The following is a 14,644-nucleotide window of genomic DNA, read 5'->3' as shown; positions in this document are numbered from 1 at the left end:
TTGATCCTATATAAGTACCTAAGATCTACCCAGAGCATAGCCAAGGTGGGACTAAACACGTTTGCACAGATTCTCACAAGTATAGAAACTAGTCAAGTAAAATTGCATACGTAAAATCAGAGTACAACAATTCTGCTATCTGAATGCATTGGTCAGAGTCATAAGGGCCAAATGGAGTAACAACATCGCCCACAATTACTCCTGATAAGGCTGATGTTATATAAAGCCCCTACCCCATATGATCAAACCTTGTGATGATCCAAGTGGAAATTATAACACTAATTGCAATTAATCAGCTTTATGCTAAGAAATATATTGCACCAATCTGGATAGAAGGCAAAAAATAATATTGGAACTGTTGATTACATTCCTGACATGCATTTTATCTGGTCCAAACCTGGCACAACAAGAACTGTCAGCCTAATCTGATTCATAAACAAGCAAATTACAAGACCGAGCATTTAGTAGCTTATTCAATAAAGATCATTACCTTGTAAAGAAGATAAACAGTAAGTGACAGAACAAGAAAATCAGAATGGACATTACGCTTTGAAAATATAATAAACAACTCTTATTGTGTAAAAACTTATGAATAAGAACTAAAAGGGAAAGTAATCTTGGCACTGCACCAAACTAATTAAATCAACAGGCTGCAGACCAGGCTCCGAATAATAATTTACAGCAATTGTTGGCTTTCCTAGATATAATGATCACAGAGACCTGAATACCTAAGTCTAACACAAAGTCACTGAATGTGAAAAATTAGGATGTAGGTTGTGAAGACCAGAGTGAGGCCTAAAAAGTGTAACAACTTAAGCAACTAGATGAAATCTGTAATCAATTTATAGAACATGAGAAGTTAAAGATCAAAATTCATTTAGGTGTCACAACATCTTACCACGTTGTCATCACCCATTCCAAGTAGCAATGCTGGAAGGATCGTTCCAATATGAGAATTTAGACCAGGCCCAGCAACCTCTGCTAAGGCTCCTAACGCATGGGCATTAAAGGCACTAGGTGCATATGAAACATGTAAATAAAACATAGCTGCAAAAAGTATTCAACATAAACAAGAAAAGTATCCCACTCACGAGAGGGGAAGATGGACCAGCTTAGGCAAGATATGAGGCAAGACAGCTGTAGTCCTAACACTGAAATTAGAAAGACATCAGTTTTCAGCAGGTATCAAATACCCAGGTACACAGATTGATTAAGGTAGCAACCAAAGAATTTGAAAAAGACTTGGAAATTAATAAGAACCTTAATATTTGTTTAAGACCATCTAAAGCTGTATCAGAGGTTTCATCATCTTCTAAAGAGCGCAGAAGTGTGGGAACAATTTCATCAATTGCTTGCATTCCAGCACTCTGCATCATTTGATTTCAAAAGAAATTAACACCTGATGTACCATCAAAGCATGTCATGTTAACATAGGTACAGAAATATGCACCTTATAAAGAGTACTAAATGCCAAGCCTGCAGATTCGCGAACCTCTGGCGTGCTGTCATAAATTCAAAATTAGTATCTAAATAGATATGAAAAAGATAAAGACTGTGACAACGATCAACAAAAATATTATACCTATCACAAAGAGCTGTGCGAATTGTAGGGATGAGTTCATCCATGAAATTCAATAGTTGGTGTTTACCAGCACTAGCCATCACCTCGCTAAGACCAATACATACCCCCTGCCGAGATTGCATACAAACATGATTTCTGGCAAAGTGCATAAACTCAAATTTTAAACACAACGGAAAATAAGTTGCCTATATACTAAATTCATTCACAAATATGAATTTATGCAGGTGTTGTATAAATAGAACAGCATTTATGAAAAATAGAATCCTTATATCATTGTAATCATATACTTAAGAGTGATATAAGGATTCTGTGTTTCAACATTAAGCTTCCGTAATTAGCAGAATCAGAAGAATTCTGAATAGCAGAACTAGTTTAGTATCAATATGTTCACCCAGACCAAATATCAGAAGAAGAGTCTATAATGTGGTTTGATCACGTGAAAGCCTAAAAAGCAGACCAAGATAGTAAGTTGTATAGATACATGCTATATGTATTAGCATGGACTTTATGTGCAGCGTACTTTATTAGCATGAAATCTCACATCTCAAAGTCTGCTCAGTAGAACCAAATCCTTGGCTACCACAGGCAGAACCACATCTCTGGTCTACATAGACGTTCAAATTTTAACTGAAACTTCTTGCCATCTAACATACCTCACCTAACTCCTTGTTTTGATACATGAATCAGGCCTTTGTACATGATGTTGTGTCTGAGATATCTCCAGATGTCTCATTTTATGCCAACCGAGATAAAAAAAAAGCCAGCATATCATATTACATCATATAAGTGACAGTGATCGCCTGATACAAATACATGCTGGTATTTCATCTGAGATGAAAACCGTCGCTCCATTTCAGGCTATGTACATGGGAAGGGGAGGTAGAACTTAAATGCAGGCACATGTGTTAAGCAATATGGAAAAGCAGCTGGATATTCAGCTGATTGTTCCTTATTCCCCTGAACATCCTCTTGCTGACACAATGTCATATATACAAACATTTAATAGAACGAAAATTGGGAGCATCTTGTGGTTCAAATGCTTTTTGACGATCAGATTTGAGATCATCTCGTGCATCTTGGATAAATTAAAACTCACTTGTCTTCTACTAGTATTTGGGTCCTTGAGTCCTTGTGATAGAATTGGAATAATAGAAGGCAAAACTCTTTCACCAAGTTTCTTAACAAGCTCCCCAAGAGATCTTCCAGCAACCTGAAGAAAGATGAAAATTAGCAATCAACTGAACAGAAATGTTATTCCATCAACAGGAACACACATTAACGAAAATGCAAACCTGCCGTCTTTCTGAAGAAGATGAAGCGAGAGAAGAAATTAGCGTATTCATTAGAACTGGCATAATTTCTTTAAGAGTCTTTGGAGTATTTGCCACAATAGTCTTCCACACATGCAAAGCAGCCTGATGAAAAAACCATGGCACATGAGGAAGTTCAAGATATCATGAAGTCGAGTTACACTTTATATTCGGACAATGACGCACTTGAACAGAAAAAATGACAAAAAGAAATAGGAGAAAACACAAGGAAAAGTACATGTGATGAAAGATAACAGCTTACCTGCCGTACAGACAAGCTGACATCAGTGCGGACCATATATACTGCAGCAAGAACTTCATTACGCTTAGCCCTACCCAATACATCAATAATAGCACGACCGTGAGCCTCGGTACTTGCACCTTCATCATCGCTGCCACCCTCAAGAATTGCTTTTCCAGATGTTCCCGCAACCTGCAAATGACACATTAACTGAGGATTTAAAAATTCAAAATCTTAATTTAACTATGGGTATAGGAAGAAAAGGTGAGACCTTAAAAAGAAGATCACCCAGAAGCTCAACAGAACTCTGTCGAATACGCCAGTTGTCACTAAAAATGCCATCCTCAACAGCAGGAAGTAACAAAGGTAAAGACCTAGTATATTATTCACAAGAATGCAAACAAAATCTTATCAGTCAAAACTTCGAAGAACTAAATCTAAAATAGTTTCTAAAAACAATCATCCGACACCAACGTCATCGCATAATGCTCCACAAAAATGTGTCCAGCACTGAGTGCCGCATCACGAACAGATTCATTTTCATCGGCAAGCCCTGAAAAATAAACTGGATTACAACCTCATGTAACAGAAAATTCATGGACAAACAGAAGTTAACCCACCATCTAGTATAGCAGGCAACACCACTTGCAAATAATTCTGAAACATGACACCCAGTGACCTTGGCAAGTACTACACATCAACATTTTGGTTAAAAAAATGGAGCGAAAGTAGGAAGAATACAAATAAAAAGAATAGAGAATTGGGAATTAGGTATCTATAATCACCTTAAAAAGTGTTAAATACCCATCACGAACATATGCCCTTTGATGAGAACAATTCCGGATGATGTCAGGAAGAATGCGTTCAAAATATTCCTTACCAAGAGCTGTCAAAACCTGGCAAGAAGACACTTATTGAAACGAAGAGTACATGACATAGAGAGAGCCTAGTTTTGGCTGTGGCTGCTAATACAAATCGGTTATGCTGTTAAGCCAGATGCAATTGTTTAGCTGATCGAAAAGTACCAATCATTTTCAAATTTCTTGTCAGGAATTTTGACATATATTATGACTAAATAAAGAAAAAATAAACTAGAATGCATTCGAACCATTTACAAGTATGCACAACATTTTGCAAGTAATTCAAAGATTAATTAATTCAAAATTTTTCTTCATTGAATGTTTACCTATTCAAAGAATTGCGATAGATAGACTAAATATAAGCAGCCTTCCGGTCCCTATTTTCCTGGCTATTGACAATCAGAAAATGCGATCCTTAGTCCCTTGTTTTGATAGCCATTTAATTTTTAAAAACTATCAGGCAGAATCATCACATAGAAGTTTTCCAAACTTCAACAAGTGACATATTAAACTAGCGCTTCTTAGGTTTGGTAAAGATTCATCAGGATTCGGGATGGGATCATGAAGTATATTTCAAGAAAATTAATCCAAACAATGAGGTGCACCAGTTAAAACGGCGAAGAGAAGAGGGGGAGGGGGGAGAGCAAAATTTTGAACTGTTCTTGACAAAATTGATAGAAACAGATAGTGGGAATAAGAATATGAGGCATACTTAAGAATAGAAGAATATTTATAAATAAGTTAAAAAATCTATCCCACCATCACTTATCAAAGTTCTTATAGCAACAGAAAGTTTCATACTAGGGTGCATGAGAAGAGCAGCCCAGAAACATGACTACAAATTACCAGAAAGAATCACATGGGGCAATGGCAAACAAAACCTAAGCTGGTTGTGATAAAAGGTAGGAAGGTAGGAGGTAATGATCAAGGTCACCATAATCCAAGACACATAATGTCATTTCTATGTTAACATGAATGTATAGAAACACCATCTTAGAATGCAGTCCCAGCTGCCGCCTATACACACATATACGTGGTGCAATTTAGTGACTGCAAACAGTGGGTCGCCAGGCAGCAAAGCAGGACCAAACACCCCATGTATGAAGCCTGGGCCACATGCTTATCATTCATATTCTACATAGAAGTACTATATGACAAGCATACTTTTGTGAAGAACATCAACCTATTAATTGGATAGGGATAACTTCTAAGTTTCCGTAGGATTATATGGAAAACAAAGTGCAGAAGCACAATGATCTGCTCTACAACATGCTATTTTCTAGGTAACCTAATATCCGAGCAGGATACACCAAAACCAAATTGCAAACATTAATGAATTAAAGAGATAAAATAATCCTGACCTCGCTCAATCCTTGGGCAGCTCCAGACCTTTCTACATTACTGCTATCAGATTTAAGTGTATCTAATAACCATGACACGAGATCTGGGAAGTTCTCTTCACCCATTCCCTTGATAAGAGATCCAAGAGCTCTGGCTGCAACAGAGCGAACTTCTGGTATAGGATCAACCAGAACCTGTTTAACAAGACAATATAGTCGTGGATAACAAGCAAAAGGATGAAGAATTTAGAACTTCAAAATTACAAAATAAAAGAAAAGAAGAGGTAAAAAAATGAGAAGGGGACCTTTTTGACTTCAGGGAGAAGCAATCCTATGTATGGAATCATATCCTTTGGTTCAGTTACCAATGAGCACATATTTCCAACTATCTGAGCTGCTCTTTTCTTAGTGTCTGCACTCCTCTCCCTCAAGCCTCTATGAACAATAGGCACCAGCAACGCCAATGATGGTGCATCTATTGAGTTGATAAAAGTTGTCTGTCAAAAATAGCTACAAACATCAGGGAATAGAAATGAAAGCGCAGAAACACAAAGGTGACCGAAAAGAAAAACATGTGGAATAAGTGCATAAAGCCTACTTGAAGAAGGATGTCAAGAGAGTGCTTTGTGTACTCGTGAGGGTCGGTGAGACCCATCAACAGGGTTGGGACAATAGAAGATATCTCTGGATTCTTTATGACACTTCCAACCTGATAATAAGGCACATATAGTTAGACATAGCAACAGGAAATATGCCAAGACACAACCAAATAAAGCAAAAATTACCTGCTGAAGAGCTGTTTGTCCCGCAGCTTGGACTTTAGGGTGTGTGTCGGTTAAAACCTGCATTGACATAAATCTTAGTGTAATAGGAAAGAACACTCAAAAACTAAGGACAGTCAACAGCTTAGACCAAAGCTTTTTGCAGTAATAACCTCTGTCAGTTTTGGAACAATCTTGGGTAGGCACTGAGACAGTTGCTGAGGTGCACAGTATGCCATAGCACCAAGCAGTTGTACACTGCTTTGCTTAGTTCGCCATGCTTTGTCCTCTAGCCCCTGAACAACTCTTACAATATAAGTCATGGCAGCACCTTTCATATGACATTTTTACTTTTCAATGAAGAGCTAGGTAAACATTTCAACAATATTGAAAAACTTGAGTTTAAGGTCTACAATGAAGCGAAAAGAGGGAGACAGAATTGATAACACAAGAAAAGTAAATGATAAGTTGATAACAATTGAAAAGCAGAGTATAGTTATATATATTGACAAGCAAAATTGAATAAACATTGCAAATATGAAACATTACAGAACAACAAGAACTGTTGGTGACATATCAAGAAACTGTCATCATCAAAAAATATGACCAATACAGATAAGTCGATGTTGGTGACATGATGCACAAACTTTACTAATACCTATGGTAAGATGATAACAACAAAGTTGCCCAAATGAGAAGCCAGCATCACGAAGCACTGACATAATTTTAATATGCAACATTATGAAGGCATCAGTCAATCATATCAGCAACACTTTGATCAAGGTAAAAATATGTTAGTTTAATCTGTAACAAGGCAAGAATTTCTCTTAACACATTCTTGTTATCACGAATGAATGCCAGTTTCGACAAGACACCAAAAGAAGAAGGATATGTGAATGAGGGTCTGGGAGATGGAGCAGAAATTTCAACAGAGGTATCATCACCGTTGCTGCTGTATCTAGATCAAAGAAATACATTCCGAATGGATAAAAGAAAGTTCTTAAACGCAACAAGGCAGCTAAGTTAAACAAAAAGGCATTGAAGTCAACCAGCAGGGAGACAAGCTGGACAAAACTGGTAGAGTTCGATACATGAAATCCAGTGTTCTAGTATATTGATATGAACAAGAAGCATGTCAGGAAAGTTATGACAAATGGAAGTTCCATATCAGGAATGCCATGTGTTGGTCCATTATCAATGAGAGTGTGGACATTATATCAAGCTGCAAGACCTAGTATATTAGAATACAGTTAATGGGTGTGTTCAAGGAAAAGAAGAATAGAAGGCATCCAGAAATCAAGATTATGGATGCTTATGCTTTCATTGCTACAAACATGGAGATTCTTGAGTTGGAGTAAGATGTTGCACTCAAAGAGTTCAACTCACAAAGTTAAAGGTTGAAGATGTGAATCAATGGGTCGAGGAGCAGAAAGCTCAAGCATATTGTCCTCAAAAGATTCTTTACAGCAATAGTTTAATAAACCAACACAGACAAATGCGAACATATCATCATCTAACGTTAAAGTGAGGAGCATGTGGACCCTACAAATGCAACCTATAATACATAATATCATCAATGTAAATATACTTTCACTGTAGAAAAAATAATGGCACTTGCAGATTCTCTATATTATTAAAATTTTAAATAGCATCTCATTGTCTCTCAAATTTTACTTTCTCAATCAAAAAACTGGATGATGTATCTATCTATTTATAAGATGGATGGACCGTGTGCTAGCATTGGCATCAAATATTGCGATACAATTGAAAAGAACATATTCCTTCAGCACAAACCATTAAATGATTTTTGTCTTCACTATTCCACAAACTATTTCTTCCATTACCTGATAATGTTCTTCAGAACATTGCAAGAAAGATCACTAATAGCCTTTTTTAAATTATTTGGCATGCATGAAACACAATATATAATACATAGTTCAAACTATAATTATTTGTTACATATAATGTTCACCCTTTCATCCAACAAACATAAATATATAGTTCAAGCACGATCACAAAAAGGTGAAAATGAAAATCAAATTGAAGTTAAGCATTCAAAATTGTGTAACAAACATGGAGGCAAACTGACAATTCAATTTTATGAAACCCATATATAACAGTATTCAATCACCCTAAGAAGCGAAGGAAGGATAAGCTTCACTCCATGACCAGTAAGTTGTGACATCATTGCTCGAGCAGCACACTCAGCAGCTTCACGTACGGCAAGAACTTGATCAGAGAAAGAAACCAAAAGCAATGGCAGCATCTGAATCACATACCTGGAAGACAGTAAAGAATTAAAAGCAAAAGGCCCATATAATTACAATATTTCTCATGCAATAAGTAAATATACTTACGGCTCAAACAATCTACCAAGCTTCTCGCAGAGGCACTCAAATCCAAGTAAAGCTCCTTCACGAGACTTTGCAGAATTTCTGTAATAAATATATATGGTAATTGAATAAAGATAGACAAAAACACCATACTGTTCGGCACAAATAAGTCCATCAAGCATAAATATTTCTTAAAAACATCTCTGCAGTGAAGAAATGAACAAAAACTGATAATTAAAATCCTGTATGAATGCAAGAAGAAAAGGCACATCATTTTGATGCCCAAAAACATATTTAACAGGTTTCTTATGATGCATAGGCAAGATGACAACCACAATTGTACTATAATACAAGGATAGAACCAGGACCATAATCTATCAACTTGGTTGTCTAACCTGTCTTCCAAACCTTCACGTAATGAAACTATAATGCCATACTTCTTTAAGCATGAAATACCAAAGCCTTTAACAACCCCTGCAAGTCCAAAAGCTGCACCACGGCGCACCCCATACTTATCACTTTTCATCAATCGATTCAGGAGTTCGGAAATAAGTGCCTCGCCATCTTCCTGATTCCATCCACAACAGCACATTTTAGTGCATCAGAATTAAACTTGTCAAATACTGATTTTCTTATAATACAAGATAACAGTTAAAATGCAGCTCAGGCTTCTATTCAATACTCATGCAACATCCTAGTTATATTTTTCCAGGCGATGATTTTAGATACCTGATTTGAGACCATAAGTGGAGATAAACAGTCAGAGACTGCTCGCTGGACTGCCTCCGAGGGAGTGTTAAGAACGTCTAACAGCTTCTCAACAACAGTATGGACTTTAGGATCATCCTGTTCCAAATATAAAACTTTCAAGAGAAGCATAATAAAAAAGCAATCACCATCCAAAACCTCAAAGTCAAGCAAAATGATTTCACACCTTTGCCAAATGTTTTGCAAGGGCTCCTGTGAATATAACAACACCCTCCCTCACGAGATCGTATTTTTCTTCATCTGATGCCTATATATCAGAAGAGCATTATAGCTACTCTAATCCTTAAGTTGTGGGGGCAACACTCTATTGAGCAAAATGATAGCGCATCACCAACTCAAGCTGAATGGATTTGCAAAACATTATGGACTTAGGACACACCTTTTTATTTAAGTAACTTTCAAATATAGGAAAAAGCAAAGGGACATTTTCTTTTCCATGCTTGTCTATAATCATGATGCCAGCATTTATCATTCTGGCACGAACATCCATGTTAGGATCAGCCTGCAGTTCGAATTACCAAGTAGAAGGAATCATCTCAATCAATAAACATGAAAAGAAATGACATTTAGTTCTCAATTCCGAAGCAGCTATAACAAGTGTTTTAACCAGTAACAAAAATAAACATCATGAGATGGAAAAGACCAGAGAGCTTACCAGGGCACGTGATATCAGAAATGTCATAACAACAGGAAGATCTTTAGTTCTCAAAACATCTGCAGCAGAGTGAAGTGCCAAAGCTACACCTTGTCTCCCTAACCAGCAGGGATCATCCATGTCTCCAGTTCCAAGATCTCGGACATATAGAGAAAATAAAGTAGATAGCGTATCCTGAATACATTACAACACAATGAGACAACAATGGATTCACTCCTGATATGAGGAAAGTCAAGAAGACCTACCTGTATTGTATCCGGGTTTTCATCCAAGGCTGCAGCTAACGCCTCAGCAGCAGCCACACGCACATTAAAGTTGGCATGGGAAAGTGCATCAAAAAGACCAGAATAGTCAGTTCCAAAATCAAATCCATAGCGATCCCATACTTCTTCTGCCAGTTCAGCGACTGCCTGTGCATGATGCAACAATATAGTGAAAAGACAGCCAAGTGGAAGAGTCGAAAAAACTTCATAATCAGCAATGTAACTGATAAACTTCTAGTCTTGATCATGAATTTCCAGCCATGCAACCGTAGGTAAAAGAGATGCCTATGGTGAAATTTAGAATGCTTGTTTATGTTTACAAAGGTCCTCTTTATCAGTCATAATTTAAGCTCATGCAACTGGAGGTAAGAATCCAGACACCCAAGAGCTATAAAGGACTAGAAAACGAGAGAAATGAGGAGGCTTGATATAGGGAAATGCATTAACATATGAGACACAACTTGTACAGCAACAAGTCCAGTCCTAACACAGTCCGGCAAGAAATATCTATTCAACTTGCATAGCAGATAAATCACACTAGTTAGATCCTCAACACTATAAACATTGAATGATATAACAATAAGTACTTTCGACTTAGCCAAGGATATAGGCGGAATGTTCCCAGAAGACCGCTGACATAATGAGACAATTTCTTGTTGAATTTGGAATTGCTTGCGCTTTGCACAGCATAAGCACAAACATCTAATAAAATTATCAAAAATAAGGAGAGATTTGCATGTTCATGCTTCACAAAATTTAGGAAGAACAAGCTGCAAAGTGGAATTATTTGGACTTTATTTCAGAGAGGATTCTATGTAAAAGAGAAAAAATCAGAATCACAATTACAGGCTGTCTTGGTTTAGTAGGGCAAGATTTTAGAGAGAAAACTAGTGACATGGGTAGAGAGGTTAAAACGTTAGATCTGCTCCAGGATATTTATGTGAAACATTCCCTTCTGTCTGACAACAGTGCTTCCTAGGTAACAGATGAGGCTACAAATATAAGCCTATCCGTTCAACAAGGGAATTGAAGGTGGGCAATCTCAACAACAGCAGGAAGAGGGGGAAAATACTAATTCAGATCTGAAAGCACAATCACACAAAATAAGTACATTTGTACATCCATTATTTTTAGATAGTGGATATGTTCAACTCAGAACTATAACCACTCCAAAATCTGGCTATCTGAAAGGGAATTGATAGTTACCCTATTAGCAACAGTAAGACACGCAAAAATGCAAAATACTCGCAACAACGTCCAACCGCCAAAAGAGATAATTCTAACTTCCAAAAGAGAAATTCTATAAGAATCTTAAAAAAGACAAACCTTTTCTGGATCATGCAAAGCGATCCAAATACTTGTTGAAACCTTAAAATCCTGTGGTAGGGAATGACCAGAAACAGAAGGAATGCATTTTATAGCATTTAAGCAGGCAAGTCTCACATGTACATCTTTTGCATAGACGCCACAAAGAGCCTGCATGGGGTATTGTGAAAAAAACATTAGGAAGAAAAAAATTATCACAAGAGAAATATGTGATAATTGATGGAAGGGTACATGAACTCACTGATGACAGCTGATCAGCTTGCAGACCTAAACATAATTCATTTAACATCGGTCCAATTAATCCTTGATAAGCCGGAACAACACCTAAAACATGGTAAAGAACCTGCCAAGTGCCAACAAAATATGAAGTAAAAAGTGATCTCTAACTCTAAGATAAAATTCTGAAATGAAAAATGTTCAACAAAAAAGCCACAAAGCCTAAAGGTGTCACCGATAGCATCCGTAGCCTGGGAAGAGGCAATATAGGATCCAAGTGCATCGCTAGTATCTTAAGCACATCATCATGAAGCACTGTCTTCTTTGAAGAGTACAGAATCTGCTCGATAATCTGAAAAAATAATGGACATTCCTTGGAACTTAGAGAAGCATTATTAGCACTACCAGTTAAACAAAGAAGGATTTTAAGATCAGAGAGAACTACCGGAAAAATAAATGTAAAGGAATCTGCTGGAAGGGGTTCGGATTTGCATGACACTGATAACCCTGAGACTATTTGCTCAAAGAAACTCAATGGTGGCTTTTGATGAACTTCTCCTTCAACAGCTTGAGGCATAAGCTCCCAGACTACATGTACATCCTCAGTAGAAATTATGCGTGAAGCAGCAGCAATCTCTGGAGCCCAGTTACAAAGAGGAGGGGCTATACACCTTGCAAGTTTTAGCATGGTGCAAAATGCTGCATCACTTACTATTGGAGAGCGTAGTAAAGGCTCAACATAAGTTACCTGCAATAGATATTGTAAGGTGGTGCAAAAAGGAGAAGGATAGATGAAAAAGAAAGATTATTGAAATCCAGCTAGATGGCTCTAAAGCTGCATCGTCGTAGAAATATAAGCAGGCCGACAAGCACACGATATATAGTAGTGGTTGGTGCACAGAAATAGACATGTCAGATATGCATTTATTGAAGAATATTCAAATTTACACAAAATAATCACTTTCAGCCTGGTGAGTCACATGTCCATTGTGTGGAGTTAATGTCTGTATTAGTAGGCCCTCATGCGACTACTTCTACATATTATGTGGTGAAATATCACATGGCACATGTTCAGGACCTTGAACTGTTAATCCATCATCTACAGATGGTGATAGGTGAGATTTTTAATAACATTTTCAAAGACTAAACCAAGGATGAGTTGATCGCATACTTTACAAAGCTTTATTACAGTTTCTTTATAAAGTGTATTCTTAGACCCTTAAAAAACAAAGTGGAGGAAAAAAAACTTGAACTGTTCATCCATCATCTACAGATGGTGACAGGTGAGAAGCCTAACAACATTTTCAAAGACTCAACCAAGGATGAAGTGATGACATACTTTACAAAACTATACAGTTTCTTTGTAGAGTGTATGCTCATACCGTTAAAGATCAAAGCTGAAAATAGTGATTGTCATCATCTGCTGCATTGATTGCATGTCAACTGGTTGGTACCATCCAACATTTGCCCATCACACAGAAACGTCTATGTAAGAAACAATTGAAACCAACCAATGACTGAGGTAGATGAAGCATCAACTAATGAGCTGAACTAATGAAAGGGCAGGTTTTTCTCATGTACTGGTTGTTGCCATTAAAGAAAAACTGGGGGAGATCAATATTTACAGGCAATGAGAGTAAAGGGAAGTTAACAAATGTGTTTAACAGAGAGGATTTTTTTTTTATATGTAACTTAAAAAGGATGTTAACAGGGCAGATAAGATGGTCACCAATTAAAGCATGGAAAATAATGGAACAATTTGTTTTGCATTTGTTAATAAAATTATTTGACAAGATAATGGAATAAAGAAAATGTACGATATATAGAAACAAGAATAACGAGTATGCTTTGTTAGAATTACAGTCCCACACGAAGTTACAATATTAAATGTGAGACCAAATTCATGAAGAATATCATGCATCTAGGAACCTAAACCAAGGACTATAGAGATAAATTCAGCTTTATTTAATATGTCCATCCATCAGGCCAATTTGGTAAGGCATCCAAGAATTCAAAGCGAAAAAAGAAAGGAGAACCCTTTAACGATTTGGAAAATGCTTATGATAGACTAACACAAAAGAATGTCTTGAGAGACAAGAATATAAGGCATATCAGAAGTGCACACTGAAGGTGTGTATATGTTGTGAGTAATGGGTACTACCAAGGTATGTACCATACCACCACTCGGTATGGGTGTATCAACTGGGTAATGGTACAGCATCCGATTCAAAGACAGCGAACCTTGGCCATAACAGAATTTATGGATTGAAATAGCAAGAACCTGAGGTGCTACATATTGTAGTCCAAATACTGTAATAAGATCATTCACCGGATTGACTCTATTCAGAAACAGAAAAGATCGATGAAGATATCTCCAAAGGACTACAATAGTTTAGATAAAATCGAGATCAAACATGCATGCTATCACCGAAAATGCAATCTAAATATCTGGTGGGAAAAAAAAAGTGTCCCAAATACATGCAAAAGGCATGGAATTTATGAAGCAAACAAAAGAAGACACGCATACAGGAGTGAACTATGACTTTAGTGCAGACTCATGGAAACCACTTACCAGTGAACAATGACTTCAGGGCACATTCATGGAAACCACTTACCAAAAGGTCACACCACAAAACAAAAAGAAGTATCCATTTTCAACAAAGATTATATGCAAATCCAAAAACAAAGAGTAGGAAAAAAATAATATTTTAGGAAATTTAACAAGATATTACCAAGACAACGATTTTTGATGCCACTTTTTGATTTTTTATATCACCAAAACAGTCACCCAAAATTAATTGGGATTAAGTTCACAGGCCATCCCCCTCATACCGAAAAAATGGCGAAAAAAGTAATTCAGTTAATGGACCTATAACCATTCATCAGTAACAAACCTGATTACACTTCTGAAAGACCTTCAAGATCCAAAACACAGCACGGTCCTTCGTGCTAGTATAAAATTATAACTCTCTAGGAATAGGTTAAAGCC

General features: G+C 36.9%; 1 protein-coding gene across 1 annotated transcript in view; it reads right to left on the bottom strand.

The window, feature by feature from the left end:
- ILA (putative protein kinase regulator ILITHYIA) overlaps window positions 1-14,644 on the bottom strand; it is a 39,223-nt gene that overhangs the window by 8,788 nt on the left and 15,791 nt on the right. The window contains exons 19-47 of the mRNA XM_008798177.6: window positions 12,101-12,403; window positions 11,891-12,007; window positions 11,681-11,782; window positions 11,440-11,589; window positions 10,096-10,260; window positions 9,851-10,024; window positions 9,575-9,697; window positions 9,362-9,442; window positions 9,157-9,273; window positions 8,823-8,995; window positions 8,452-8,529; window positions 8,226-8,373; window positions 6,268-6,390; window positions 6,119-6,175; window positions 5,932-6,042; window positions 5,639-5,830; window positions 5,355-5,528; window positions 3,919-4,029; window positions 3,754-3,823; window positions 3,608-3,686; window positions 3,405-3,507; window positions 3,155-3,325; window positions 2,875-2,997; window positions 2,679-2,792; window positions 1,583-1,689; window positions 1,451-1,502; window positions 1,261-1,367; window positions 1,092-1,151; window positions 899-1,013 (exon numbers count right to left, since the gene is read on the bottom strand). Of these exons, the coding sequence (XP_008796399.3) occupies window positions 899-1,013; window positions 1,092-1,151; window positions 1,261-1,367; window positions 1,451-1,502; window positions 1,583-1,689; window positions 2,679-2,792; window positions 2,875-2,997; window positions 3,155-3,325; window positions 3,405-3,507; window positions 3,608-3,686; window positions 3,754-3,823; window positions 3,919-4,029; window positions 5,355-5,528; window positions 5,639-5,830; window positions 5,932-6,042; window positions 6,119-6,175; window positions 6,268-6,390; window positions 8,226-8,373; window positions 8,452-8,529; window positions 8,823-8,995; window positions 9,157-9,273; window positions 9,362-9,442; window positions 9,575-9,697; window positions 9,851-10,024; window positions 10,096-10,260; window positions 11,440-11,589; window positions 11,681-11,782; window positions 11,891-12,007; window positions 12,101-12,403 (3,600 nt within the window). The remainder of the gene's footprint in view (window positions 1-898; window positions 1,014-1,091; window positions 1,152-1,260; window positions 1,368-1,450; window positions 1,503-1,582; window positions 1,690-2,678; window positions 2,793-2,874; window positions 2,998-3,154; window positions 3,326-3,404; window positions 3,508-3,607; window positions 3,687-3,753; window positions 3,824-3,918; window positions 4,030-5,354; window positions 5,529-5,638; window positions 5,831-5,931; window positions 6,043-6,118; window positions 6,176-6,267; window positions 6,391-8,225; window positions 8,374-8,451; window positions 8,530-8,822; window positions 8,996-9,156; window positions 9,274-9,361; window positions 9,443-9,574; window positions 9,698-9,850; window positions 10,025-10,095; window positions 10,261-11,439; window positions 11,590-11,680; window positions 11,783-11,890; window positions 12,008-12,100; window positions 12,404-14,644) is intronic.

This window comes from Phoenix dactylifera, chromosome 16 (genome assembly GCF_051530095.1).
Source record: "Phoenix dactylifera cultivar Ajwa chromosome 16, Ajwa_hap1_PhDact_Kaust_v1.1, whole genome shotgun sequence".
Lineage (NCBI taxonomy): Eukaryota > Viridiplantae > Streptophyta > Magnoliopsida > Arecales > Arecaceae > Phoenix > Phoenix dactylifera.
This window is presented reverse-complemented; position numbering and strand designations above follow the sequence as displayed.